The sequence below is a fragment of the Mixophyes fleayi genome, chromosome 3 (genome assembly GCF_038048845.1).
Source record: "Mixophyes fleayi isolate aMixFle1 chromosome 3, aMixFle1.hap1, whole genome shotgun sequence".
In the NCBI taxonomy this organism is placed as follows: domain Eukaryota; kingdom Metazoa; phylum Chordata; class Amphibia; order Anura; family Limnodynastidae; genus Mixophyes; species Mixophyes fleayi.
The window spans coordinates 56257767-56284266 of record NC_134404.1 but is presented as its reverse complement, the minus strand read 5'-3'; the positions used below and the strand labels follow the sequence as shown (position 1 = coordinate 56284266).

Here is a 26500-nt window from a genome sequence, read left to right as displayed (position 1 = left end):
TCTGCTGTTGATCCCCCTGACTGCAAGTTTTGGTTATCACTGAATGTAAAAGGTGATCGTGCCTGTGGGCAACCAACTTAACTAGAAAATAGGCCACATCAATTGGAGAATACACTTCCAGGAAATGCCATATATTGATTTTAAGGGATAGTTTACAGATTCCCATAAGTCATCACATTGTTCCACTTCTATCCTTCACCAATGAGCTCTAACTAGGGTAATCCTTTAATAACCTGTCGAAGTCGTATAATTGGATGAACGAAAGTATATTGGTTTAATATTGGTTTGCCGTGCGTATTGCGAAGCGTACGCCACGTGTTACGTGGCGTGGTGCATTCGCACAGTAAAATACGCGCGCACACACTCGCATTACAACAGTTAGTTATTTATATAATTTCATATTGGTTCTGTTACACTGTAATTCAGGAGCAGATAGTATTCGGTTTATTATTAGTCTATATATATATATATATGTATATAGTGATTATATGTACATTGTAGTGTTATTAAAGGTTTAGGTAATAGGAAAGGTGTCATGCCTGATATCATATTGAAGCCCTAATCATCAGCAGCTGTCCGGTGCAGTCGGCGAAGAGATCGCACATTGCATACTTTAGTTATTGATATTAGAGAGTGAAACCTTTGTATGATGCTGGCTATGAAAAGGAGCAGACCCCCTGGAGAGAAGACCCCCACCTTTGGATTCCTTAGATTGAATCAACCTATTACCTGTCTAGCCTGGACCCACCCAACGTCTGGACCTATAGAAACAATCTACGTCATCTCTATTGTTCACAATGAAACACTGACTGTATATATATTAGCTGCATCTCACTGGGGCCTCAGTCAACTCTGACACAATATTCTATACAGAATATTGTCCATCGGGTCCAGTGGGTGCGCAGCGTGCGCAAGCGATTGCATTTGGTATGTACTTATCTTTTGGTATTGGCTGTGCTGTACTGTACTTTATCATAATATAATAATGTATTGAATTGTTGATTATTTATATCTGCTAAAATAAATTACTTTGTGCTTTGGATACACATTCAATTGATTGGGCAATGCTTATTTTAAAACGATAGAATTACTTTAATAAACCCATTGTAGAAAACATTGACTCAAATGGCGGCCATGTAATTACCATTTCCCAGAAGTCTTTTCTGTCGATTCAGCTTATATGCTGAGGGCCTGAGTCATTAAGGAGCATACAAAAGGAGTAACTTTGCACCTGGAGAGAACCATGTAGCATTGGAATGGGAGGTAAATTTAAAATGTGGAGACAGATTTATAGTTGAGCTAGGGTATGTCCTAGATGAACTTTAAATTTCAGTGTAAAAATAAAACTATCAACTATTTGTGTGCTATATGAAAAAACAGCCAGAATTTAACTTATGTAAAATAATAAACTAATAAACTAATTTGCACCCCTTGCATTGTAACATGGTTTGTACAGGAACAAGCTTACTCCTTTTTTTGCTTTGCTCTCCTTAATGACTCAAGCCCTTATTGTTTACAGATGGGACTTCCTTAATAGATACAATCCTGTAAAAGAAAGTACAATAACCATCATAGAGCTTGTCTCAGAAAGAGTCTACTTATTGGACCACTAAACATCTGACACTTGAGGTCAAAGGGTGGAGAGGGCGCATTTTTAGGTGCAAACATGTTTGTTTGTTGCACCAGCTCTGAGTTCAGGCCTCATCCCATACTTTTAATGGGGTGCTATCCAGGTGCACTTTGGCGGAGAAGCTCATTTCTAGGTAGTATCACATGTAATACAAATTACCAGATGTAAAAAGACATTCTCCCCTCTCTCTTATGACTAATTGAAGACTTAAATGAGGTTTAGATTTAGACGTTCCTCACCTCTCCGCACACGTCACATGCAGAGGTGTCTCCTGAGAGCAGACAGCAGGTGCGCACCTCAATCAGACTTGCCAACATTCTAGAACCTGGTGCCTAGTGCAGGGGGCATGACCATGCAAACTGCATCATTGTGCCTCCCCTGTGAATTGCCGATATTCATGTTGCCCGGGCTGCTCCTCAGCTGTGGAATGATCTTCTGCGTTCCATAAGGTTAACCTCTACTCTCAAAGGGTTGAAGCGTGCCCTTAAGAACTCATTTCTTTATTCAAGTGTATCAGCCCTCCTTCTAACTACCTTGTCCTGGCTTTCACCCCCAGTTAGCACCACCCTATTTGTGTCTCCCTCTTTCCTTTAGGATGTAAGCTCTCACGAGCAGGGCCCTCTTTCCTTGTGTTCTTCTTCTAATGTTCCATCACTCTCTGTACCTCTTGGCCTGCTTACCTAGCCCTGTTTTCTTACGCTTAGGCCTACTTCCCGCTGATTACTATCGTCACTCACTGTCCCTCATTTAATTTGATCTACATTACCATGTTACCTGTATTTTTATTCATTCAGTATGTCTGGTCTTTGTATTTTGTTCTTCATGTTGTGTTTTACGGATCACTGCTTTCTGTATATGTCATGTACTGCGCTACGGACCCTTTGTGGCGCCTTATAAATAAAAGATAATAATAATAATAATAATAATGTCATCATGCAGCTGGGGCAGTGCCAGGGTGGCATGATTTGCTGTGAATGCATGAGGGTGCATTGCTCTCCCATGAGTCTGGGAGAACTAGAAATTCGGAAGCCTCCTGCTTCCAGAATAGTAGGTAACTAAGACCTTGATATGAGCTGGATGGACCATATCAACGCGCCAATGAAAAAACCAAGCCTTTCGGCACTGCACATCCAGTGCATACCTTACATGAGATCCACTGTATTAATTCCACATATTATATAAAGTAGTTCTATCCCTGATAGTATCCATGTGAATAACATTTGCTACAGCTGTAAATAACATCATGTTTATCCTATGAGATTGCTGTCCAGGTTTCCACTGACCAGGTGACAAACAGTAACTCATTGTTATACTGTGATTTTGATTATAAACACCTAGAGGACACAATTGCCACCAGCTGCAATTTCATTACCACTAGTAGCTTAGGAGGCCGTAAAAGCTACACGCACATGAAACAATAACATAAAGCATTAAACCATAAAAACAGCACATTGCTATTTTTGTACAAATTCAACACAAGATGTTCATTTATGACGAGATTCAGTGTAATCTGGGTTCATTACCTGCTGCAGGAAATGGATTTGGCTCAGATAATGTAATATTTCAAGCAAGACTGTGATATGCTTGTGTTTTACTGTGACACTATATCCTGTCTGCAAAATAAATATATCCTTCTTTGTACCCTCCTTGTGAAGGTATTGATGTCATATATTATCGCTACTCGTATCTATGGGATTTTGTGATCATCACTGGAGTAGGACAGTTTGAAATGAAAAAATACTGTATATAGCGCTTTGTAACAAAAAATAAAAAACATAAAAATAATCATTTAAAGTGGTCATTCAGTGCGTTTGCGCGAAAATGTCTATACTGCAGGTCTGCATTTTTGCAGCCATAAATGACCATTTCTGTATTAAACATTTTTTTATTCCATACCTAATATAAAAGCTAACAGAGTATAATTTAGCTCAACATAGTTAATTTTGGCATATCCTTCAACTATATTGCAAACAGTGCATAGAGCTTAAATGACTTAAATCACTATTATAAAAAAATGTTTTTTGTATATTTTTACTTTTAAAGAAGGGTAGAAGTTGATGTTTGTCTGTTTTATTATTTTGAATCACACAAATAACTTAAGTACAGCAAACAGAATTGTAACAAATTTGTTATTTCTCAAAAAAAATAGCATTTCCACAAACATCTCATTCAACACAGAATTGTTTCAGCACTTGTCAACTTGTTTAAAACAACTCTAATACCTTAAAGATCAGTGTTCAAAATAGTTCCAACTCTGGTCTTTAAGGTATTATTGTTGAATTATGTTGGAAGAGCACCACCTCAACAATACAGTTTAAATAAATGATTTTCGATTGATCTTACTAATGAGACTAGTCCCATTCCTTGTGCGATAACAATTTTTCCATAAGTACAATATAAAAACGGAATGTGAAATCCAAATAGCGCTTCACTTTTAACAGCCGCCCGCTGGAATTCAAAGGGAATATACACAACTTCCCAACAATTCATAGACAAATTACAATAATATGAAGACCTACAGGCGCTTATAAATATTCTTTCTAAATAAATAATAAAGATAATACTTAAATTTGGTGATGACCACCCTCCGATTCTTATTTCTCACAAGTATTCATGTGATCATGGAACAGAGAAAAAAAGGACAATATAGTGTAATACAGTCCAATTAATATATATAACAAAAAATAAATAATAAAAAATAAATAAATAGTTCAATAGACACAGAAGATCTTCTCTTATATGTAGACACCCCCTATGGTGGGGTACTCACAAGAGTCAGATGAAATATGGGCTCATCAAAAGATAACTTGTCTTTTCTTTTCATATAGTCTCCATCCATAGGATATTTCCATTGACACGAATTTTAGATGTTTCACCAGCATAAAAAAAGGGAATAAAATATCTCTAGTGTGATATTGCTTGGATAAAAATTTATTCATATAATCACAGAGATATATAGTATAAAAACAAAGTATATCTACTCATACCAGATAGATGAAATATTCTTTTTTTTTTTTGGTGTACTCTGCATAGGAACCAGTTTGGAAACTTTGTGGAACCTTTACCAACTGCCTGAATATTTCCCTTTTTTTATGCTGGTGAAACATCTAAAATTCGTGTCAATGGAAATATCCTATGGATGGAGACTATATGAAAAGAAAAGACAAGTTATCTTTTGATGAGCCCATATTTCATCTGACTCTTGTGAGTACCCCACCATAGGGGGTGTCTACATATAAGAGAAGATCTTCTGTGTCTATTGAACTATTTATTTATTTTTTATTATTTATTTTTTGTTATATATATTAATTGGACTGTATTACACTATATTGTCCTTTTTTTCTCTGTTCCATGATCACATGAATACTTGTGAGAAATAAGAATCGGAGGGTGGTCATCACCAAATTTAAGTATTATCTTTATTATTTATTTAGAAAGAATATTTATAAGCGCCTGTAGGTCTTCATATTATTGTAATTTTTCCATAAGACTTAAAATAACTCTATAAAGACCCAACAAACTTTCAAACCACCAAAACAGTTGTTAACTCCTAAAGCAAATAAAGGTCCCCGTCACCTTTATGTCATCTACCATTTCGTGAACCCGTGGACTATACAATAATTTATCTAATTTTTCCATTTACTTATTCATATATTTCAAACCAAAAAGTATAAATACAAAGACTGCTTAGATTTTTATTGAGAAATACTTAACATTCACTTGGGACAAAGAGCAGATGTCAAATATATAAAATTGAAGGAAAAAAAGAGGAAATCTGAAGGAATTAGGAGTTTATGCCCAAATGAACAAAATATATTGAACGAAAGGTTATAAAAGTTGAAGGAACATCTGGATTTGCTTTCAATCATTTAGCATGTAATTCTCTTAATATGACCATAAATAATCACAGCATATTGGATTTCAATCGTAGAAACCTAATTTCAGGCGGTTCCTTCTGAAATTGAGGGAAATAGTGATTACAAGGACTAAAGCAATTGTTTGATATCTGGTAGAGTTAAAGGTCAAGTATTAAAAAAAAACATTAAATTGTGCATAGCAGTCTAGTTATAATGGTAAGTATCAGAATTGGGTTTGGATTGTGAATCCAGTAAATGAATCTCATCTTCATAAACTCCACCTCTATAACCCATATCTTAGACACACTCATTATACAATGGTGCAAGACCTTGATGTGCCTGCAGTGCATCAAATTCAATAGGCTATTTTAGGTGAAAAAAAACCAGCTCCTCTTCATTAGTAACCAACATTACTTGAGAACAGTGAAATCATAAAAAGTCTTGCAACCAGAGAATGTTTTCCTGGTGAAGAATTAGCCATGCACATCTGGAGGTGGTCATCCCCCTCCTTTCACGGGCTGGCTGGCAAATTGTAGCCTGGGAGGCAAGACTCAGCTCAGCAGCCTATTAGAAACATTTTAAAGGAAAGAAAATGCAAGTGGCCCAGTGACCCAGCCCAAGATAGCCCACTATGGGACTGGGACTGACCCGGGGGTGCAGATACATAACTGCCCTCAGACAGCCCCTGCCTCCTTTGAGGTCCCCCCATTAGGCACCTGCAATTGGCTCTTGAACCACTACATTTTGTGAACTTTGGAGGCTGTGCAAGAAAGGTAAAGGGTAAAATATAAAATGCTGTAAAATGAAGATATGCAGATAAAGATGCAACAAATTTAGCGGCATTACAGCCGCTCGGCTCTATACAGTTGTAAAAAATAGGTTTTAAAAAAAAATGCTATTAACCCTAGTGCTGCCAGCCTAGTGCTGGTTGCCGCAAAATCAAGGGAAAAAACGGCAAGGTTCCCTTGACTTTACGAAAACCAGCACTAGAAAAATCCACCGAGGTTGGTGGCATTATAGTAGGGGGACACGCAGCAGGGGATCCCCCTGGTGTAATGACAAACCAAATTCATACTGTTCAGCATGGGGCTGGTTTCTCTAGGGAGTAGGGTCTACAAAAAAAATGCAGGCCCTCCCTCTAGGAATACGCAGCCCTGATTTGAAAGCATTAAGGCTCTTCCTACACCTGTGCGGTGGTGGGTGTAGGGTAACAAAGTGAAAAAAAACATAAAGAAAAAGTATAAAACACTACTTTACTTTGTGGAACAACAAATTCCAGCCAGCCCGAGCTGCCGTTAACAGTCTGGACATGCTGGTGCTTGTAAAACTACAAGCACCAGCATACCCATGGCAGACAGGGCATGCTGGCACTTGGAGAACCACAAGTGCCAACATGCCCTGACACCAAGTGCCCCCTGAGCCATGTAGATCCACAATGTAAAATTTAAATAAACCACACAACCCTCTTTTAAACCACATTAGTTTAATAAAAATAAAACCCCTACAATAAACACACAGCTTATTAAAACCACATATATTTATTTAAAATAATAAGTCCCCATATGATGTCTTCATCTTTAAACAATCCAATCTTGTAAGCTTTTAATTCAATAATGCTTGAAACCAAACATAAAAAACCCATAATATTCCACAGGTCCTGTAGGTGTCCAAAAAAAAAAAATCCCATCCAAGGTCCTGCAGTTTTCCAGAAAAATTAAAACCCCCCAAAAATTCGAAATGTTCTTGAAAATAATTCTGTTTTCTACAATCTTAAAGACCCCAAAATAGTCCAAACTAGCCAGCTTGACAAAGCAAGAGACTCTAAAGAACGACAGCACTTTTTTCCTCCACGCTATTATGGGAAACCCCCTATTGTATAAATAGACCTCGTGTCTGTTAATATTTCATTCTGTGGCACGTGTTCTTCCATAGAGGTACAAAGTGCAGGTCTCTCTTTTTTTTCAAAATAAGTTTTTATTGAGACTTAAGAACATAAAAAGGTTATACAAACATTTTCAACAGTATTTGTTCTGATTGGTCAATTATAAAGAAAATACAATCTCATGACATTATGTCAATATAAAGAATGAACATTTCTAATCTTATAAGGAAAGCTATTGATAACCTAGTACCAAAAACGAAAACACAAGCACAGGGGTGGGGAAGGGGTAAAAACAGAAGGAAAGGGTGGGAGGATAGCATAATAAGAACTCATAACAATATATCAATTAAGGTCTCAGCTAATCGATTAAAATATATCTAAATCTTATTTAAAACAATTGTGAAGAATAACCTAATCTAATAATCATATAGATCCCTTATATCTCTGTATCTATACAGATATATACACATATACATATATATACATACACATACATACATATACATACACATACACATAGCTCAGGTGGGTATGTTTAAGGCTGCGAAATCTGGAGAATCAATAAAATGCAACCAAGGACCCCAAATAATAGAATATGTTTCAAAAGAATCAGTAGTTGATAGATGTAGTTCCTCCATAGACCTATAATACTCTAATCTATTAATCCAGTCACAGATATTTGGTGGTATAGTTGTTTTCCATCTTACAGGTATAACTGCCTTAGCAGCAGATATCACAAATTTTAACAAAGATTTTTTAAAGCAGGATATAGACATATCTATTTTATTGAGGAGCCAGAATACTGGGGTATCGGGAATGGATTGGCCAAGTAATTTCCTTGTAATGTCTATAACTTGTGACCAAAAAGGTTGTAGTATAGGACAGTCCCACCAGATGTGTATTAGTGAACCTGGTTCCTGTGTACATCTCCAGCAGTATAAAAACTTCTTAATGCTCTGCAAAGTAGTACTGTGTTTTCCACCCTCAAACTGGCAAGTGGGTAGGAGACAACATTTATGACCCCAATGGACCTATATGATTTCAAATTAATGTCTTGTGGCCGGTTGTACCGAGATGATGTTATGATATTTTCTGAAACCTTTTTTGAACACCTCCTGCTCTTCAATGAGCTATTTGTAAAATGATCTCATTATGGTTGAAAATGAAGTCCTACAAATGCCATTTGTTAAATGACCAAGGGGTCTATTTACTATTATTCATACTTTTGCCCTGTTAATTATCATCTGTCATTGCTGCTATAACAGATTAATTAATGGGGCAATTTACTATTAAACGCCAGGTTCTGACCTGGAGTCTTTACTGCACATGCGCGACAAAGAGTAAAGTATGTGTAAAGGTCATTTATGTTAATTAACGCAAGGAAAAGCAGGAAGGTTGCTGGAGGGGGATCTAAAGATCCTTGTCCTGCGATGCTTTTCCCATAGGATTGAATGGATAATGCCCACACCGCAACCCCCATTGCGTATTATAGGGACCGCTGTATTTTGTGGTAACAAAAGGCTTTTGTTAAATAGCCACTTCACTTATTTGGGTGACATTGTCAGCAGCCATGGCGCTGGTCCTAACCAAGACAAAGTTAAAGCCATAAAAATCTGGAAAATACCCACGAGTGTTATGGAAGTGAGGAGCTTCTTTTCTCATCGCTTTCTAGGTGACCAAATGTGACCATAAAGTACGGGGTAAGTAGGTTAGATATAAGTAGCATTTATAGTTATTATTATTATTGTGTGTTAAGTTTAATAAACGCAACCTGAAAATAGCCATTGTCTTCTGACAAGTTACACATCTATCCTTCCTCCCTATACCTACACACATATACAGTAATGTAGCATAACTTTCATTAACATTATATTACCGTACGCTATTGCATCTGCATACATCATGCATTGCATTATCTACATTATATGTTACACACAAAGTCAATTAACCTGTGAAAAGTCACACTTGGGGCATTGTATAATAGTTGCGGAATCTGAAAACGTCCTTAAAATATCTTTAATGCAACAACTATGAAATTTTACTCTTTAATTTTAGAATTTTAAGTCATAATTTCCTCCTTTTTTTTAGGTTTTAAAAGGTCACGTTTCCCCATGCATTCTAAATGAGATATTTTGATAATCTTTCTTTGTAGATCGGATAATTTTGTTTTAAATCAGTGGGAACAAGATGAAAATATCCATTGTATATTATAAAAGTGATGTTAAGTAAGGCACACCTGCTGTTTTATTCATTAACTTAAGAAGTTGAAGTGACAGCAAAAATGATATAGCATTGTGTACAAGAAAGACAAGCCTAAAGACAGGTTAAGACAAAGTTCAAATCCCCCCTCTTTTATAGAGCATCCAGTAGTGTCTAGTAGCATTAGTAGTGCTCCAATTTTATTTTTTTAGTTTCGACCTAAAGTGTACTGTACATAGAGGTGGTCACTCTCAACCAGTATTCATGAAAATCAATTCACTTTTTATTCATAAATTTGGCTCTGTAAATGAACACATCATCTAAATTATATTATTTATAAGCTATAGCAAATGCAGTGTTTATCAAGTCCTTTTGCTAGTTATATTATCCAAGTTTCTAAAAGTGACTAATCTTTTGCGTGGTTCCCAAACTTTTGCAGTTCGCGGCACCCTTAGAGTCTCCATAATTTTTTCAAGGCACCCCTTCAAAATAATTACCTAGCAGTCCCATTTTATAAGTAGTTGGGTCAAATAACGTAATAAGTATTTAGGTCAGAACAGGAATACTTATTTAGTTGTATGCAAAAATGATACACATAAAGCCAAGGGAAAATAATATTTTTATATATTTTTTTCAATTATATTTCTGTCAAAGAATAAATTTACAGCTAACTCACACTGTGCCCCTTAATCCACACACTCTGTGCCCTCCTTCATATCCACACACTGTGCCCTCCTTCATCCACACACTCTGTGCCCTCCTTCATATCCACACACTGTGCCCTCCTTCATCCACACACTCTGTGCCCTCCTTCATATCCACACACTGTGCCCTCCTTCATCCACACACTCTGTGCCTTCTTCATCCACACACTGTGCCCTCCTTCACATCCACACGCTCTGTGCCCCTGCATCCCCTCACTCTGTGCCTTCTTCATCCACACACTCTGTGCCCTCCTTCATATCCACACACTGTGCCCTCCTTCATCCACACACTCTGTGCCTTCTTCATCCACACACTCTGTGCCCTCCTTCACATCCATACGCTCTGTGCCCCTGCATCCCCTCACTCTGCCCCCTTTGCATCCTCACTCTGCCCCTTCTGCATTCTCACTCTGCCCCCTCTGCATCCCGGGGGCCAGGAAGAGAAAAAACAAACAAACAACCTAGGAGCCGCGGCACATACTTTGGGAACCGCTGGCCTAATGAATAAAATCAAATTTTGCTTAAAATGAATGTAGCAAACATTTGCTAACAATGCTCCTATAACTATACAAACTCGTCTCCAGTTGCCTAAAATACAAAACAGAACAGAATTTTACAAACATTAACATACATTTGTGTTTTTGGAATACTTTCTTTCCCCTCTTATCTCAAGGATGAAAGTTATTATGACAAAGGATTATCACATTTAAGAATCTGTATGAAAAAAATGTACATAAATACGTTTGATCTGTTCCTACTGTAACACTGGTAACAACTTTCCCTTTTTAGGTAAAATATCCATAAATTTAGCACACGACTAAAAGTTACGTTGCTTTTATCTACTTTTTTTTCTTGGCTTGCGGTAGGATCCAACATGTGAGTCATATATTTGAGAAACCATACTGAGATGTAATTTCCTCAGCTTGCTTTGAATGGTTTAGGACAATTTCACGTTATGAAACAAAACCTCGTTGTCAATAGCAGTCAACAAACCTAATTACATCCCTAGATGTTTAAAAAGTTTGATTAAGAAACCTTTTAGATACAAGTTCTCCAGTTTCATGATCATTGCTGACACATGACAGAAACATTGTTGGTTATGAGTCTCCATTTGGGAGAATAATATTAAGAACATCGTTAAATTCATAACTGCTCATATATTCCTGAAATAACACCAAACAGATAACTTCAATGAATGTGAGTGTTTGTAACTTTTTATGCAACAGATGTTTAAGTTCTGTATTAACTTAACAACATGGAACAGCTATTTTCTAATGCAGAGAGGGAAAAAAGCTTACAATAATTATAGCCATTGCAGATGCAATCTAGTCCAGGACGGATCTTGCCGGTGAGATGCCAGATTTATTTATCTTTTGACTTTTTATTAACTTTTTTTTGCAACTGACATTTGGCAAATACTGTAAGTGTAAAGTAATCAAATTTGTCCTTTGTTTTTTGTTTACTCTAAAAACCCAATCGTTTTTTTTGCCTGACCTTTTTCAACTAAGGTGTAGTTTTTCCATATACCCAAGAATTTATGACCAATGTTTCATGTACTTGTTGTCATGAGTACTAGAGGTTTTAAAATTCAGACAAATATTGGATATTCACAGCCAGTGATTCAGTGAATGGGCAACACTGTTTATAAAGCAGCTTTGACCAGTGATAGCGTAGTGAAAACCAGAACACTGTTGCACTACCATTATTTAGTATAGGGCTGGACCTGCATTCTACCCTTCATCGGCAGCCAATCACAAGCAGCTAGGGTTGGAAACCACATGTAATTGGCTATTGCTGAAAGAGGACTACCGTCTCTGATCATTTTGTGGTGAACAGAGTTAATGTGCCGATGGGTTATTTTAATTATCATTTTGTTTGTTCTGTTTCTTTTTCATTTAATATTCACTTAAATTTTATTTACGATTGTGTTTTTTTTGTTTTACTCTTTTGGTATAATGGGCTTATACTGGAACCACTCCCAGCCTTCACAGTCTAATTGGGATCGAGAAGAGCCACAGAATTTTTCAGTGAGGGTTTCTTAGCCTCTGGGATGGGAGCCTGCAGTTTTTGCCCCTTCCTATAGAGGGCGCTTGTACTGACCAGCCTGGCTCTGGTTTTTTCTATGGCAGGGGGGGGGGTCTCACACTCACCATGTTATAGTGGAAGCCAGTCCAGACTGTCTAGCACTGTGTTTGAGGGTTTGGGGAGGAGCATATTAAAAATCTTAGATTTCGTTTCTACTTTAAACACTGTCGGCCCTATAAAGGACTGACACTAAAGTCAGCGGAGTCATTTTCCTTCAGTCATTTTCAAACACAAGCAAGATTCAGGTTTGTTTTTTTTAGTCGAAACTTGTCCAAAACCTGGCAGACCATATTTACTTTTGGCTTTATAGCTTAACGAAATTAAAATAATTATCACTAAAAAAATAAATAAAAAAAAAGAAGATATTAGCTCAATGTTTTAAATTTCCTTTTTGCTGCTTCATGTGCTTTTTGGTAAATAGTATGAAATATCTTCCTACTGATGCATTTCCAGTTTCTTTTCTCTTAAGCTATCATCCACACAGCTTGAGGAATTTCATATTAACAAAGGCTTATATAATTTTGTCCAAAAGGTTGGGAGTGCCTGCCACAGTTCTCTTCTACCGCCTTATACAATGTTCCAGGTTCTCAAGTGTAAAGTGGAACTGATGGATAACATGGCAAAGAACATAGGCAGCTTCACACAGAACCAAACGAAACTTGGTGTGATCTTTCCTCTCTCGGACCACCATCCCTTTTAGCATCTCTTCACCCCTCTCATTATCCCCGTCCCCCAAGGTTACTCTCACCAGGCGTAATCTTGACACAGTTGATCCTACCAGCTTCTCCTCCTCCCTGGGCTCGCTCCTCTCCCCCATCACCACTCTTTCTTGCTCCGATAAGACTGTCTCCTTTTACAATCACACTCTTACGGCTGCACTTAACTCTGTCGCCCCGGCTGTCACCGTCAAGCTTCGTCGGTATTATGAGTTGGTCATTTATTTTATAATTTTTATTTTTATTTGCATGCGTTCAGACAGGACTTTATGTTGCACATATGTATGTGCTAATCTGCACTGTGTTCTGTCTTTCTACATAATGCAAGTAACATGTAGCTAGAATGTACTTATACCCAGATTCAAATGGAAACGTATCTTGAGATCCACTTGTATGTGAATATGGGTGTACGTGGGTGCAAATTACGAGCAGTTTTCTTTTAAAACACAAGTTGTGTCCAAAGATGAATCAGTCCCAGAATGTTCCCATGCAGTGCACTTCATAGCAACCCATCTCATCTGTTATGAATCCTGCCAGCCAGATGCACAGGACCGTGCTCAGATCTGGAGGGACTGGCAGTGGGTACACACTATTCATACCAGTTCCACACACAATCAATTAGCAGAATGTTTTACTTGGCTGAAGTACATCCTTAAGGTTGTATAACCAGCTAGGAAAATATCTTCTAAAAGGTGGTCCCTCATCCTAGCCTTGGCCTCCGGGGCTGTTACATGCAGCTGTTGTTCCTGGGGATTCTCTGTATCGCTGTCTGAGAATTGAGGGGTGAGTGTGAAAGTGGGAGGACCAATCACAACCCACAATCAAGAGATTGTGGCTTGTGATTGGCTATCCCGCTGACACACCTTCTCCAAGACAATTTAATGTTGGTTAACAAAATGAATTTGCCCGTTCTGTAGAACCAGCAGAGCCCTGTAGCAGCCATCGGGGCTCGGGCTAAGGGGAGAGGCCACCCTAGGAACAATTTTTCCTAGTTGGTAAAGCAGCTTTAAAGCACATATGTTGGGGTAATATATCTGTCGGTGCTAAGAGGGAGCACTGAAATCTATGGACAACAACATTTAAAATTTAATTGGTTTATATCTAATTTGGTTTTTTTTTATTTGTTTGTTTTAACCTAGTTTGTGTCTCATACAGCACTTTAAGGAGTTTTCAAAAATTACATTTGGAATTAAGTTTAAAGATTTTTTTTTAAAAAAAAGGTTGACAATTAAGTAAAATTTACTCAATCATTATATTTCTGGTCTTCTAGGTGGGTGAAGGATTATTGGTAAATTAATAGGTAACGTTTCAAAAATGTATCGTATATATTTTCATGGGAGCTGTCAAAGCGAACTGAACTACAATTTCCGAAAGCAATGAAAACCACCTGTGTCTGATCATTACGCCGAAACATATACACCACGGACTTGTAAAATGAAGAAAGAAAACTATTAAGCCAACAGTACAGTAGTCCATTTTATTAGAACGGAGGTGTTGCTGAATAAGAGGTTAATGTAAATGTGACCAGCAAAATCTACCAGGAAATCATGAAAGTTCTAAGGTTAGCAGACTCTAGGTGTCTGACTTGCAATGTGACAATACAGTAAATTTATTTTATTTTAGAATTCTAAGCTTGAACCAGCGGCAGCATTATTACACCGCATTTTATTTACATAAAAGAAAAAACAAGGCCAAATTTTGCATTGCTACAAGGCTGTGTGTATATTGCAATTACTAGGTAATTGTCTTCATTTTCAGCATATGAGCACAGAAAAAGGCACTTATACGTGTACATCCACCTGCCAATGACAACCTCCCTCTGTACAATTTATAAACAATATCATTTAGCTTAAAATAAATTTATATAACCCAGGTAGCGTCTCATACAATAAAGGGATTGAGTAATCTTCCCAATCATTCTGTGAATTTGGTGATGTAATTAATGTAAGTTATAAGAGAACTAATAACCTGAATGTAAAGTACAATTAAAACAGTGATGTCAATCGCTGTCAAAAAGGCTTTTTTAAACTACAGTTCCAAACCATCAGTACAGCTTTTAATTGTAATCGTAGTTATTTATTTGAAGCCAATTTTTTACTGGTCAAACTGTTGATTAATATACAAAACTTGTTCAATGCATAGTACATTATTGACATTGAAGCATGGTGCAGTGTTTTGATAAAGGGTTTGTACAGAGTTGTCTTACTACAGAGAATCTGTTGCCTGCAGAAACATTTTGGGATTTATTTAATAAAAGTGAGCTATGTGCTCAAATGTGTTGTAATCCACAGCAATCTGCTCTACAAATGTCAAACATTGCTATGGGTAACAGCACATTTGAGCATAACACCGGTTTATTAAATACACGCTTTTTGAGTGGCAGGAATATGTAGCTCCAGTATGAACATGATCAAAAGTATACGTATGAACCTATAGCTAAAGTAAGTGCACGGTTCTATGTTTTGCTGTGTAAAAAAGTAATGCAACTAAGGACAGACTATAAGTAATGTTATAAAAGAGGAACTCCCAATATAATGCATTAACACCCACTAGTCCTGTTTAAGGGTCTTGACTCACTGATGTAAGGGGGAAGGGGGTGTCAAATGAAGAAGCTCCATTGTCCTCAATGAATTCAGCTGTGGTGTACACAAGTAAATGAAGCAGGCAGCACTACAACATAAACACTCTCACCTGGAGGGGGTCACATTGCCATACCTGTTTACCAATTGTGTTAGTGTTACAAAATACTAGTAAAAGCATGTATTTGATGCCAGTGGACAGGGACCTAAAACATTACGAGCATTATTACTATAGGGCAGGGTTTCCCAAACCCAGTCCTCAGGACTCCCTAACAGTGCAGGTTTTCCATATCTCCTTGCTGGAGCACAGGTGTATTCATTACTGACTGACACATTGTAACAGATCCACAGGTGGTCCTAATTATGTCACATGTGATCCGGAAAACCTGCACTGTTAGGGAGCTCTGAGGACTAGGTTTGGGAAACCCTGCTATAGGGTAATGTGGCATGGGATCATTAAAAAAACAAACTCGTAATAAATCTAATTAAACTGCACCAAATTTTGCATTTTAGGTGACGTTATCTGTTGAAACAAAATATAACGGGATTATATGTCCCTGCAGACAACGTTGAAAATGACGCAAAGCGAATAACGCTTGTCAGAGGCAGGTCTGTACGGGTCCAGCCCCTTACATTATCTTATGGTGCCCCATGTCAGACTGTTTTCTAGGCTTTCAGTTCTAGCCTAATGGTTATCATTCTCTTCTAAAGGGTGGTGGTCGCTGACCCACACTACAAGGGCTACAAGGGGTATTTTGTTTATAAATTAATGTACTGAAAAAAAGAAACATGCACACTCCTAAATTCATTCCCAGTTTATTTAAATAATAGTCAAAAAATTCTAAAGCACTTTTTTAAATTTAAGGTATTTTACAGCATAATTTATTTGAGGTAGTGTCCAAGTAAGTATTCCAATAAGATGCCAATATACATATATAATGTCATCTAATAACCACTTTATAAAAGGTAACTCCATCTGAGTCTTGATAGAACAGTTTTGTTATTTTTTTCTACGAGGACTACATTCCCCCCATTAATTTAACATAACATAATTGGCTGGAAAAATACCCAATTCTCCTTTTAGTTTTCCTTCCCACCAATCATACTGAGAGTCCGTCTTTGTGGTTACTATGATTCTATCACCGGCTTGGAACGTTAAGTCTCCGGGTTGTAAGCCTTCGAATGGGTAGATGGCAGTGGCAGTGACGTAGTCTCCTCTTGTGCTCCCTAAGAAACAGAAGATATATTAATTACTTATTGTCCAATAGAGGTTTTACATATATACATATATCTACAGTCAAGTCCATAAATATTGGGACATCAACAAAATTCTCATATTTTGGGCTCTATACACCACCACAAGGGATTTGAAATAAAACAAACAAGATGTGCTTTAACTGCAGATTTTCAGCTTTAATTTGAGGGAATTTACATCCAAAACAGGTGAATGGTGTAGGAATTACAATGGTTCCTTTATGTGCCTCCCACTTTTTAAGGGACCAAAAGTAATGGGACAATCGACTCAAAACCTATTTCATGGACATGTGTGGGCTATTCCCTCGTTATTTCATCATCAATTAAGCAGGTAAAAGGTCTGGAGTTGTTTCTAGGTGTGACATTTGCATTTGCTGTCGAATCTCAATATGAGATCCAAAGAGCTGTCACTATCAGGGAAGCAAGCCATCATTAGGCTGAAAAATCAAAACAAACCCATCAGAGAGATAGCAAAAACATTAGGTGTGGCCAAATCAACTGTTTGGAACATTCTTAAAAAGAAAGAAGGCACCGGAGAGCTCAGCAACACCAAATGACCCGGAAGACCACGGAAAACAACTGTGGTGGATGACAGAAGAATTTTTTCTCTGGTGAAGAAAAACCCCTTCACAACAGTTGGCCAAATCAAGAACACTCTCCAGGAGGTAGGTGAATATGTGTCAAAGTCAACAATCAAAAGAAGACTTCACAAGAGTGAATACAGAGGGTTCACCACAAGATGTAAACCATTTGTGAGCCACAAAAACAGGAAGACCAGGGGGTAAATGTATCATACTCCAGTTTATACAAGTCGCCGGAAATCGGCAAATTGACAGCTAAAATTTAAAGCGCGCTGCCTTGTAAAGGAAAGTTTCCCTTTACAAGGCAGCGCCGCTTTAAATTTTGGCTGTCATCTCGCCGATTTCCGGCGACTTGTACAAACCGGAGTATGATACATTTACCCCCAGATTAGAGTTTGGCAAACAACATCTAAAAAAGTCATTACAGTTCTGGAACAACATCCTATGGACAGATGAGACAAAGATCAACTTGTACCAGAGTGATGGGAAGAGAAGAGTATGGAGAAGGAAAGGAACTGCTCATGATCCAAAACATACCACCTCATCAGTGAAGCATGGTGGTGGTAGTGTCATGGCGTGGGCATGTATGGCTGCCAATGGAACTGGTTTCCTTGTATTTATTCATGATGTGACAGCTGACAAAAGCAGCAGGATGAATTCTGAAGTGTTTCGGGCAATATTATCTGCTCATATTCAGTCAAATGCTTCAGAACTCATTGGACGGCACTTCACAGTGCAGATGGACAATGACCCAAAGCATACTGCAAAAGCAACCAAAGAGTTTTTTAAGGCTAACAAGTGGAATGTTATGCAATGGCCAAGTCAATCACCTGACCTGAATCCGATTGAGCATGCATTTCACTTGATGAAGACAAAACTGAAGGAAAAATGCCCCAAGAACAAGCAGGAACTGAAGACATTTGCAGTAGAGGCCTGGCAGAGCATCACCAGGGATGAAACCCAGCGTCTGGTTATGTCTATGCCTTCCAGACTTCAGGCTGTAATTGACTGCAAAGGATTTGCAACAAAGTATTTAAAAGTGAAAGTTTTATGTAGGATTGTTTAGTTTGTCCCATTACTTTTGGTCCCTTAAAAAGTGGGAGGCACATGTAGAAACCGTTGTACTTCCTTTACCGTTCACCTGATTTGGATGTAAATTCCCTCAAATTAAAGCTGAAAGTCTGCAGTTAAAGCACATCTTGTTTGTTTCATTTCAGATCCATTGTGGTGGTGTATAGAGCCCAAAATATGAGAATTGTGTTGATGTCCCAATATTTATGGACTTGACTGTATATGGAAGGATACACTCCTAAATATTTTGTAGATAATGAAACACCATGGCATAGTAGAACATTTTATCTGCTGAGTTATTTGAGGCTGATCTTTCTCATAATTTCCGCAGATACTTCCTTACTAATATTAAAGACGTGCTAGTACCTCAAGAATAGAGTTCGTTCAGCCCACAATATGGCTGCTTCCACTACGTGTGGATGACAGGTTCACTTTAAACTGTATTTCATTTTTCTTAATAATGTTTTATTTAAACTGGTATCTTAATTAACGTCAGCAACCGCCCTGGGCCCCACTGATTCTAAAACGGGCCCTAGCTGAAATAATTTCATTAAGCTCAACTTGTTACAGCTTTAATAATTATTCATTTCAGACTTATTTATTGTGACTGTAATTGGTATTTCAAGATGTTTTTGTTTTTTAAAACTAAAAAATGTTTAAATAAATGTAACTTGAGGTTATTCTTGCACTTGCACTGAAGAACTGTTAAATAAGATATAAAACACTATAGGCCTGATTCATTAAAGAAAGTAAGGCAAAAAAAGGAGTAAGTTTTCTCCTGAACAAAACCATATAACAACGCAAGTGGTGCAAATTTTTTATTTTTATTTTGCACATAAGTTAAATACGATCTGTTTTTTCATGTAGCACACAAATACATGATAGCTTATTTGTACACTGAAATTTAAAGCTGATATAGGAAAATGCATTACCCCAACTATAAATCTGTCATCACATTTTAAATTTACCTCCCCCTCCAATGCAACATGGTTTTGCTCAGGTGCAAAGTTACTCGTGTTTGTTGCTTTAGTTTCCTTAATGAATCAGGCCCTATAATAATTTAGAAAACAGTAAATAAATTTGGCACTGCCATCAAGTTTAGAGAAATCATTCTATGTATGTATATGGCAAATTAAATGTAGTTTTCCTTATATTAAAGCAAACTAATCTCAATATTACCTATCTTGATAGTTTCCATGCCGGTTAGTAGGAGAAAAATTTGGAAGAAGGTGTGTTAGTTCCTCTCCAATACAATAAGGACTTGTAACCTCATAAATAGTACTATATATGCTAGATACAATTTTATGTTATCCTTCTGTGCAGGCTAAAAGCAAACATGGGGATTGTGTCTGTCACTAGGTTACCTGCTACTTGTCATATTTTGGTCCTACTCTGGAATTGGCCACTACCACCACGTCATCGTACTCTGCCCTAATGGTGTCACAAATATCGCCACAAGCCCACACCCTCAACCAAATTGTTTTGTGGGAGAATTATCACATCTGAAGAAGAATTATAGCAAAACTCTGGCAGAAGATGAATATATTATTGGGAAGAGAAGAAAAAGCAATGGCAACTCTACTAAACTGTGAGCCCTGCAACTGGACTTACTAGCAACATAATAAAAACTAGTAGGTAAATGTCACTAACACAAGAAAAATCTTACATGCATCTCTTAAAATCAACACTGTCCCTCCCTCACTAAGCTAACCTACTTCATATCCCAACCCTGATCAACAACCCCACTATCTCTTTGCCACTGTAAATTCACGTCTTTGTTCTCCCTCTCCACATACCTTCCAAGACTTTAACATTTACTTTAAAGACAAAATTTATACTATCCAAAGTGAAATCTCCTCTCAATAGATCAACCACACCCACCCACCCTCTCACCGTCCATCCCTGCTACCCTCTGTTCCTTCCTTCATGTAACTGAGTCCGAGATCCTCACTCTCCTGTTTCTCTTCTTCTACAACTGGCCCCCTTGAACCAGTTTCCTCCAAGCTCCTGCACTCTCTCCCTCAATGCCTGCTTGCACCTTGGTCACCACTTTAGTCTCTCCACCAGTATCTTCCTCTCTGCCTTCACACATTACCTAATATCCCCCATTCCCTCAAAAAACCCACTCTTGACCCTTTCTCTCTCTAACTACCGCTTTAAGTCTATACTCCCTATTGCATCCTAAACTCTTGAACCACATGTCTTCAACTGCTTGACGCACTTTGTCTTTCCACTCTCCCACTGCAATTTTCACTCAACCGCCCCTATCAAAGTGACCAATAACCTACTCCTATCCAATTTCAAAGGCCTCTATTCCCAGCTCATACTCCTTGAACTCTTCCCCCGCTTTCAACACTGTTGACCACTCTCTTCTCCTTGAAACACTTCACTCATTTGGCCTTCATGACACTGACCTCACCTGGTTCGTCTCCTATATCTCAGGTTGCTCCTTCAGTGTCTACTTCTGATTCTGGCTCCCCCCCTCCTCTTCCTCACTCTCTCTGTGTTCCCCAAGGCTCTGTTCGTGGTTCGCTACTCTTTCCTATCTACACCTAATCTCTTGGTAAACTCATCTGCTCCTCTGGCCTCCACTACCACCTCTACACATCCACCATTCCAACATTATCAAAATACAGCCCCTTCCTCACTCATGAACTAAAACTCTGGTCCACTAATATTTCCTTCCTTGACTACTGTTGCTCCTCAGTGGGCCTCCCCATAGTTGTCTATCCCGTCTTCAATCTATCTTAAATGCTGTGGCTAGACTTATTTTCCTCTGTACGCCACTCCTCATCCCCTGCTCCTCTCTGTATATGCTTTCACTAGCACCACGTTGCTTCAAGAATCAAGTTTAAACTGATTACCCTCACCTACAAGGCCATTACCATCACTTCCCTCTCCATATATCTCTGAACATGACACGAGATACGCCCCAGTACCTCCACTTTGCTCTGCTTGACCTCCAACTGTCTGCCCCCTCCCCCCCTCCATCTCCAAGACTTCTCCCATGCTGCTCCCCACCTATGGAACCCTTTGCCTCATACTACCAGATTCTCCCGCAACATTCAATCCTTATAACGATCTCACAAAACTCACTGCTACATGCTTGTCTACCCTATCCATTAAACAATTCCCTCTGCCTCTTCCATTCATCACATTCACACTTATCCCATATGCACCTACTGACTCTCATTACACCGTTCCTTATGTCTCTTTCATGTCTGTATCCCTCATACAACCTTGGTATCATGTCTTAAGCTACATTTTTCTCTAGCTCTTAAGTGACGGATCATAATTGACAATATAGAAATGGTATATAAAATATAATGTTAGTATTTTAATAATATATTTATTGCATTCAGTTCTGATTACAGTACAATAAAACTATAGGGATTGCCACATAATAGGATTGTATTGTAGATCAGCATCTTAGCTAGAAAAGTAATTTAGTCCATTTCCCAATTCCTACTGGGCAGGTAGTCCAGTATAGCGAAGTCACAAATATAAAAGGTAAAGTCTACAATATTGCAACAAGTAGAGTCAATATAAAGCAGCAAGGTCACAACACAGAGCTAATTGGAAGCTTGATGTTATAGGTTATCAGTTCATCAATCACTTCCTACAATTTCCTTCCAGACAATCAGCACTGTGAAGGAGTAATTGATTATCTGTAAAGTCGGTTCTACAAATGGAAGCAACATGCAGCATTTACAGCAACAGACAATGCAACGTTTAAAGAGGTATTAAGTCAACTTAAATCATCAAAAATCTAAAATAGACCTATGATGTTATGTCATATGATACACTGTAATGCTGTACAATTTAGTTAGTTTTCACCACTTAGTATTTCACATATTTAAACATATTAAAAAAAGAATAATAAAATCCGATTTTAAGAAAACTTCTCACAAGTAATCTAGTCAATTCTATTTTGGTAAAGTCCTTATAGTGACAATTGGCATTTGTGCTGGCGTTTACAGATATCATAAACAATATAACACATACAAGAACTCAGTAATAGTGACATGGATAGGGAAAACATCCTATCTAAGTTAGTTACTTATAGTGAACATGTTGAAATAATTAGTTATAAGAACAAACACGTTGTCTAAACTTATGTGCCAATGACCATTAAAAAATGATACCCTTGATACTTGTCTATAGAATGAGCACAATGTTTTATCAAATAGACTACTCTGTTTTGTATTTACACACACTTATGCATCCATTCTCCTGTCTATTCACACTTACGCTCACAGTCACACATCTCTTTACACTCACGCGCATCCGTTCACACTTACACACAGATTTTCCCAACTGCTTAGGGAAGCCAAAAGAAGTTTGGAAGAGCTTAAGTGAGCTAATGATTTCTAGATATAAACTATCTTTAACTTATTTTAACAACCCTTAACAGCTGTAAAAGTCAAGGTAGATACAATTTAGGATATTGATATTCATGTAATACCCCCCCCCCCCCAAGTCAGTGGGAATCATTTGCAAAGACCACAACTTATGTGACACATTTATACATTTATATATGTGTAATGTCTTACATGTTTATGGCTCCGTGCATACACTGCAGCTCAGCCCCACTAAACTAGTTCATGACTCATCAGCACATCTGGTGTGTTCCAAGCAGTTTTGAAGGATGTAGTCAAAGGCGCATGTCTTATACAAGTGGAATGTCCCCACAAATCACAGCTTTTTATGGCATTTGGCACCTGCCTGTAACTTTGCAATATTTCTTCCAGTAAACTGTCATTAAACCCCCAATTATCATTCATGTGACTTACTGAAAGTAAGGGGATATTGGCTGCCTTTACATCAAAAATATTTTTTTTTTTTTAAATACATTTATATAACTGTGCATTTTTATGTGTATTATATGGGCCCACAAGGAAGGATTTTGTGAACATGATTTGAAAAGTATTATCCCCCCCTGTTACATACAGCACTCACCTGCGAGACACATGGGTTAATCAAAACAAAAATACCTGGTCAGTCCAGAGCCGGATTAAAGCTAGGGTTTGGGTGGGAATTAATAATATTCGGGCCCAAAAACAGAAGTTTCCTACCTGACAGTTCTATTTCTGTGGATAACAAGACCATAAATCCCACCCCTTGACTCACAACTATCGTTTATTCCCCACATAGACTGTCTAAGGGCTAGATTTACTAAAAGGCGGGTTTGAAAAAGTGGAGATGTTGCCTATAGCAACCAATCAGATTCTAGGTTTCATTTTGTAGAATGCACTAAATAAATGAAAGCTAGGATCTGGTTGGTTGCTATAGGCAACATCTCAACTTTTCCAAACCCGCAGTTTAGTAAATATACCCCCCAAGACTCTAAATCATGTTACATACATCTAAAGAACATTTCCAGAATACGCACATATCTGACACAAGACACCGCAAAAACATTAATTCATGCACTTATCATCTCCCGCATCGACTACTGCAATTCCCTTCCCGGTCTTCCCAAAGTCAGACTTGAACCCCTACAATCTATTTTGCACACAGCGGCTAGATTGATTTTCCTTGTAAACCATCCTTCCTCTGCTGAGCCACTTTGTCAGTCTCTACATTAGTTGTCTGTATTTCAACGAATCCAATATAAAACTCTTCTACTAACATACAAGGCTGACAACAAAATTGCACCAACATACAGCTCCTCACTTGTCTCAAAATATCTCCCAACTCAACACCTCCACTTTGCACAAGATCTGCATCTCTCTTCCACTCTCATCACATCCTCCCATTCTCGGTTACAGGACTTTTTTCGGGCTGCACCCACTTTGTGGAATTCCCTCCCTTGCACAGTAAGACTTTCCTCTAGTCTTCAAACCTTCAAGCGTTCTCTGAAAACCCACCTCTTCAGACAAGCGTATGATGTTCCTCAACCAGCATATTAATTTCCCTAGGTTACCCTATTACCACCCTCTACACAGCTAACACAAGACAACAAGCCTCTGACCAACATTGCAGTGTGACTGATCACACAGCCCACTCAATACTTATTACCTTTGCATTCCAGCTGGACCAATGTGCACGTTCCCAATTGTAAAGCGCTACAGAATTTTCTGGCGTTATATAAATAAATGTTGACGATGATGATGAAGGGGCTACAGCGGGGAGGGGGGGCCCTAACAAAGATTTTTTGAGTTATGCCTTTTTATTTTTAAACAAATGATATATATATTATCTTGCTGTCAGACGTGCAGCCAAGCTGAGCTCAGCTGCACTGTGATCTATTTCCTGGGGGTTGGCCCCTCCCTGGCGACCAGTCACTTTAACAATCGTGTCGCTCGGACCTCAGGTACTGTGCAGATGGGATGCACTGTACCTCTCCCTCCTTCTCACTGTCTGGACGCTGTTAGGAGCCATGCAGACAAGAGGCGATAAGTAAGGTAAGTAAATAACAGTGTGATACTCGGGGGGGATTTTAATGGTGCTGGGGAACGGGTGAAGCTGGGGGGGGGGGGGCACTGAGATGCTGCTGGGAACACTTAGATGCTGTGGAGGGGGGGGCAGGTGAAGCTGAGGGATGGCACTCCGATGCTGTTGGGGGCACTGAGATTTGGTGGGGCGGGTGAAGCTGGGGTCACTGAGATGCTGGACTGGACTGTGTGATGCTGCTAAGAACATTGGGATGCTGGAGGGCTGGGTGATGCTTTTGAGGGACAGTGTGATGCTGTTGGGGTGCAGTGTGATGCTGGGGGGGGCAGTGTGATGCTGAGGGGGACAGTGTGATGCTGGGGGAGGACGGGACCGTGGAAAGCAGGTGGTATTGGGACAGTGTGGAGAGAGGGGTGGCATTGAAGCAGTGTAGGAAGCAGGGTGGTATTGGGGCAGTGTGGGGAGCGGGATGGCATTGGGGCAGTGTGGGGAGAGGGGTGGCATTGAAGCAGTGTAGGCAGCAGGGTGGTATTGGGGCAGTGTGGGGAGGGGGATGGTATTGGGGCAGTGTGGGAAGCGGGATGGCATTGGGGCAGTGTGGGGAGAGGGGTGGCATTGGGGCAGTGTGGGGAGAGGAGTGGTGTTAGTGTGTCAGCAAGAGTGAGGGTAGTATTGCTACAGTGTGGGACTGGTATACCCGATTTCTGTAATCTGGGTTACTCTAATGTGAAGTGGCTGGATTGTGGGGGAGCATATCACTGCTAGTTAGGAGAAATAGGTCCATTTTTTAAATGTGAATGCTATGTAAATTTAATGCTGGAGCTGGTTAGGGTGTATATTATTTGCTCAGCTATCCAGGAGATCAATAGTAACTATGTATTTTCCAAACAGGGCCCAACATTACAGGATCCGGCCTAGCAGCAGCTGAGCTTAATAAACCACCAGGTAGTGTAAACTGCAAGAACAGGTAGGAAATAGACTGTTTTGAATGTGATGGGACTGCCTGATGAATTGGCAGCAGCAGGTGGGGGGGGGGGGAATTCACAGTACCTGTAGCCCAGGGGCCCACAATAACTTAATCCGGCCCTGGGTCTGTCTAAAAATAATTCGAACTCCCCTGCTCAACCCCCACCAAAATTTGTTTTCAAAGCTGATGCTTTAAGGAAGTCCCCCCTCCTGATTTATCTCAAAACCAAACTAAAATTAACCAGTTTATTATAGTAAACAATAACCAAGTTTAACTAGTACATGCATTTAAGAATGCAAAGACAGAAAGGTATTAAATGGAGCTTAATATGATGAAGAAAGTCACAAAAGGTAAGGTTAAGCTTAAGGTATATTAAAAAAAAAAAAAAAGGCTAATTAAAATGACATACAGAAACACAAATTGTAAACATGTTTCTAAAATAACATGGAATAAAACAAACCATAAACTCAACGTATGTTTCCTAAAATCTGTGCCAGGGAAACTACAAAAAAAGGGAATATCTCAGTAGACTGATCCCCAGAAAACTGACAATGTTTTAGTTTTTTCTGGTTTATAAAG

General features: G+C 38.6%; 1 protein-coding gene across 1 annotated transcript in view; it reads right to left on the bottom strand.

Annotated features, from left to right (window-relative positions):
• Window positions 1-16452: 16452 nt before the first annotated feature.
• Window positions 16453-26500, bottom strand: part of SH3YL1 (SH3 and SYLF domain containing 1) — a 92054-nt gene continuing 82006 nt past the window's right edge. The window contains exon 10 of the mRNA XM_075201517.1: window positions 16453-16879. Coding sequence (XP_075057618.1) covers window positions 16686-16879 — 194 coding nt within the window. The 3' untranslated portion in view covers window positions 16453-16685. The remainder of the gene's footprint in view (window positions 16880-26500) is intronic.